Here is a 5,336-nt window from a genome sequence, read left to right on the forward strand (position 1 = left end):
GAGGTCTACACTTTTTTGACGGGAAGCTGGCATGGGTGATGGAGACTTACTTCTTCTTCTAACATGACTTCTCCTTTAAAAAAAAAATATTTACACATTAAGGTACTTTAAAAACAAACATCTATTACTTAAAATGGCATTAAGGTAACAAACATCTACATCTATTACTTAAAAGGTATTACTTTCAAATTCAGAATCAAAGTATTTTCTTCCACGCAGTAAGCAAATCTTCTTTCAGAGAAAATTTCATACCTTTTTTTTTCAATCGCACCTTTTCTTGATTTTTTTTTTTAAACATAAAATATTAATTTTGTACATTAAATTGTTAATAAAAACCATGAAAATAAACTGTCAACTTCCAAGAGCAACACAATACGTACCTATGGCTACTTCCATTATCCTTTGGCCTCAGGAGAACTTTTGTTTCCTTCCACTTGAACCGCATCAGGTGACGAAACTGACACTCTTCTCCGTGTCCGATTCGGTGTCAGAATGTTACTGGAGAACTTTGTTGTACAGGTAACGGTGAGGGATCTCGTTCAACCATAAGGTGTAAGCTTCATTGGGTTTTCCAGCGACTGATTTAATTTCTTGAATATATTGATCTTTAACACTAAGGCCATTCACTTCAATGATTTGATCACCAATGCTTAAATCCAAGAGTTCCGGATTGCTATCAATCCTGTTTAAAGAAAAGAAAGATATAAATATATATGATATAACATTTCTTTTCACCTTTTATCACACATAAATTTTTTTTGTGCAGAGACATAACATTTTCACCATTAATTTGATACACCCCTAAGTAGCTTTCTTTTCCTTACAAATTTCTACTAATCATATCACTTTCAGGTGTAAATTGCATAATAATAACTGTTTATTTGTCAGAGAAATTTCCAAGAATTTCTAAAAAAAAAAATTTGCCAACAAAAATTCTAAGAATTACTAAATACTTCGTCAGAGAAATTTCTAGGAACTATTAGATTTTTTTTATCACAAAAAAATTCTTATAATTACTGGATTTTTTTTTAAGAAACTATGAATGTTTTTTTTAACAATACAAGTATATCCTTTATTTTTTATTTATGAAAACATTAGGTATATCCATTGCATAGAAGACAAAATGCGTAAATCTAAATATCGTCTAAGAAAAATTGTTTTTTCTTTATTTCTACCATACATCACTTTTGGCAAGATATTACATTTAACCAGAAATCAAATAATCTCAAATAAGTAACTGAAATGCTTTGAACTTTATTTAGTTACAAAGATAATTTTCTTAGATTTTGTAAAATTCCTTGGTTTCCTAAAAAAACTTACTTTGAAATCTTTATTTGCGGAGAATTAATTCTGTTAGCAGACTGTCTTGTGTAAAGCGTGTTCTTCTTTTCAATGTTAAAATGGAGGCCGCGAGGTCTGTCTGGGGTAGGCTGAACCTCTATCATTTGTATGGAATGTGGTTTCCGACGGCGTCGAGGAGTCTCGGCTAGAACAGGTTTCATCTGTTGATTGTAACACATCCCACTGGAAAAATTATACTTTAGGTTATTTCATTATCTAATTCCATTAGGAATATTATAGTTCCTGGGTTATAATATGAGTAGATGTCAACGTTCTATCCAATTATTTATCCAATTTGTGAGAGATATGCGATACATGATGCATAAAATCCAATGTCTAGTCCAAACAACGAACATGTGATAGAATGTAATTAATTTGTTTAATCTTGCATCACATCAACATTGTTAAAGTCATAAGATGATAATCCAGTAATACTGATGGCAGAAAAACCTTGCATTTTTCCACTTTGCATTATTTTTGGCAGACAATTCTGAATTTAACAACAAACCTTCTGCAAGCTAGCTGGATATTTAGTTTTCTCACACAAATTAAGAGAATACAATGTATAGGGAAGTTTAAAAGTCATGTTTTTGGCCAAAAAAAATCTAGAGCAATGGGAAATAAAACTTATCTCAAAACACAACATTTTACAAATTAAATCCAACTTAAATATTGCTCTATCTGGAAGTAAAAGTTAAGTACCACAATAGCATACACTTCAAACAAGGAACAATAAAACAAAAAAAATTACTTCACCCTTTAAGATGAGTTTAAAAAGATTCAAAATATTTAAAACATTTTAAAGTGCATTAAAGGCATACCAAGCCTCAGAAATGAATAAATATAAAGGCATACCAAGCCTCAATAATGAATAAATATGATAAATATGAAAAAGATTAAGGCACATTTGTGTTTAATAATACTTCAACAATGGATTATTTAAAGAGTGTTAGACACTTATCACAAGGAGAAAGCAACAATGAATAAGAAATACTTGAATGTGAAATACGAAACAAAAACAAGGCGTGATACTTTGTCTTTCACACAAATACTAAATTACTACAACTTTACTAATTATAAAACAGCAAATACAGTTCCTATAAAATCCAGTGAATACCATTATCAGGAAACTGTAATGAATCACCAGAAAGAAACAAGCTTTCTGAGCAATAAAAATAATCAGAATAGTTTTGTGGGCATACTGAAGCCTTTAAAGAAATGTTTCAACATTCACAATTCATAAAAATCTTCATTGTTTTTGTTTTCTTTTCTGCAGCCGTGACCTGGCGCAACACAAAATTCGTATTTTGCATTATGAAATCCCTTAAAACGTGGAATGGGAACGTTCCAATTATTCCAAAGCAGTGGCAAATCAATTAAGAGCACTATACAGCAGTAAGGGGTAAATATAGACTATAGATAATTGTTGACATGATACCTCACCCACTTACGTTATACTGACACAAGGCTGACCAATCCTAGAAGCAACCTCTTAACCTTTACTCTGCTGGATACAAATTTTATTGCCACCTGTATAATTCCAGTCAAGTCTGCACACCCATGCAGTCTGACTAGGCTCTATATTGTTGAAAGACTATAAACTTTCGTCTTAAAATCATCACGTTTAAGGGATCATGCCAAGATTTACCAAGTTATATAATATAGTACCATAATTATAATTTTTCATATACATGTATATTTGGTACTTGGTTATGGTATGACCCAGTCTGGGATCAAACCCTTGACTTCACCACATCTGAGACAAAAAAGCTACCATCAGGCCATTTCTTCCTAAACAATTTTTAAACATCATTATTATCACCTTAAAACTTATCCTGTGTTGATTGTTTGTTCCACTTTTATTAATTTTCTTAGAAATTTATATACAGTAATTAATTACCAGAATAATTTTGATCTTTCCACGAGGGCATAATTCTCCCCGTCTCCAATATATGTATGACACATGACACACTGAAAACATTCCGGGTGATACTTGTGCTCCCCAGCAACCTGAAATAAATTATATAATGTAATATAACTAATAATTGGTAAATATGCTTTACAATTTGTTTTTTTATGGACGTAAAATGGTAAGCTGATATAATGTCGACCCTTCTTTGGATGCATTATCCCATGTGGGAATTCTGCTATTAACACCACTGCCTGGTATTTTCATATATCATCATTATCTTTCAGACCACATAACACTTTTTACATAACACAGTAATATTTTCTCAAATAACAGCAGACCAAATTGCCTTTTTTTCATTATGTGACATCTGTCAATGATAAATCATTAAAACATCTATAATTACCATATGGCTTCTGACCAGACACCTTTACTCATGAAAACTTGACACATGATACAAAACAGATAGAGAATTTGAGACGTGCTAACAACTCAATACTATATAACAATAAGTGAACTACTCCTCCAAACAAACCCACTGATTCCTGCAACATCATGTTACCATCTATATATGTATGTGGCAAAAGTGTGTATCCAATTCTTGAAAACAACAAACTGTATTACTTTGACTTAATACTGGTCCAGTGAATAATTTCTGTACACCCATTACACTGAGGCTTAAGGTAAAACTTGGACTACCATTTTACTTTGGCCCTGTAATAATTTCTGTTACACTTATTTTACATTGAATACCTAAAATAAATTTGACCTTTACCATTAACAGGCACTCTGATAAATTTCTGTAACCACATTTTGAAACCTAAGTAAATTGAATTACCAAATTAAATAGATCGGTAAATTTTTGTACATCCCCTTACTTGGGTTGAAAAATAAAATTATTGGGCCTGTGATAATTTTTGTACACCCATTACTTGAATCTAATAAAACCCTTACTTACCATTACTGGGCCTATATAATTTTTTTACAAATCATGAAAATTTAAAAATAAGTAAACTTGACTAAAACCCCTTTTCTGGGGCCTGTTGGGTTTTTTTACACTCATTACAAATTTAAAACCTAAGTTTTTCTTGACTTACAATTACTGGAACTGTGATAATTTCTGTACACCCATTTAAAAATTTAAACTGAGTAAATTACTCTACCTTTAAAGGGCCCCGGTTTATTTAATTTTTTTGTACATTTCCATTAAAAAACCTTCCCCCCCAAGAGGAACCCAAGTAGTCCCCGTTAACAGAAACAACTGAAGCCCTGGTTTTCAAAGTCCCCCTTGAAGAAAACCCTTTTCCCAACCCATTTTAGAAAAAACCTTGGGGGAAACCCCAATTTTAAAAATTAAAAGGAAAATAAAAAATTCTTGTTATTGTTTTTCCCAAGATTGTAGAATTCCCTGGGGTTTAAAATGGAAAAATTTTGTCAATTTGGTTTTAAATAGAAAAAATTTTTACCCGGGGCAATTTTTGGGTTTTGTGCCCTTTGGTCCTGGATAACCTGATTATGGGGCAATGTCCCTGGGGAGAAGGGAAAAACCCATGCCTCCATGGGGCAAAAGTTTTTTCATCCATGGGCAATGTCCCTTCTCCCCTACGGGGGAAAAAAATCCATTTCTACATGTAAAGTTGCCCAAAATTTTGGATGTTTTTAAAAAAACACTTTTTTACCTGACACACTCAGGTTTTCCATTTAAGCATAAAAGGCACTTGTTTTTTTGGGTTAAGTCTTACATAACCTTTAATTCCCTTTTTGGGGAATGGTTGTGAATTTGCCTTTTGGGCCCTTAAAATAAACCCCGGGCCCCTAAAATCCCCACATATCACCAAGCTCTAAACTGTTGGTTTTCTCAAAATTTTGGTAAATTTTTGGGAAAATTGGGAAAAAATTTTTACTTTGAATGGAAATTTCCAAATTTAAAAAAATGGACAATCCATTACACAAACAACAGGGTTTGGTTTCTAGATATATAAAGACCCCAGAGACAAATTTAAAAAGCATTTTTTTGGGAAAAAACTCCAAAAATTCACTTTAAAAATATATTCAATACCCTGCTTTCTGCATAACAAATTTTGGG

The 5,336-nt window shown here is 32.0% G+C and overlaps 1 protein-coding gene across 1 annotated transcript; it reads right to left on the reverse strand.

Moving 5' to 3' along the window:
• Positions 1-495: 495 nt before the first annotated feature.
• LOC132720132 (LIM domain kinase 1-like) lies at positions 496-3,351 on the reverse strand (the record flags this gene model as incomplete). The annotated part of the gene is made up of 3 exons (XM_060704162.1): positions 496-682; positions 1,321-1,524; positions 3,242-3,351. Coding segments are annotated over 3 exons (501 nt in total), but the record flags the coding sequence as incomplete, so codon positions are not given.
• Between the last annotated feature and the right edge of the window lie 1,985 nt (positions 3,352-5,336).

Source organism: Ruditapes philippinarum, unplaced genomic scaffold, assembly GCF_026571515.1.
Source record: "Ruditapes philippinarum isolate M1 unplaced genomic scaffold, ASM2657151v2 ctg25198_1_1_1_1, whole genome shotgun sequence".
Lineage (NCBI taxonomy): Eukaryota > Metazoa > Mollusca > Bivalvia > Venerida > Veneridae > Ruditapes > Ruditapes philippinarum.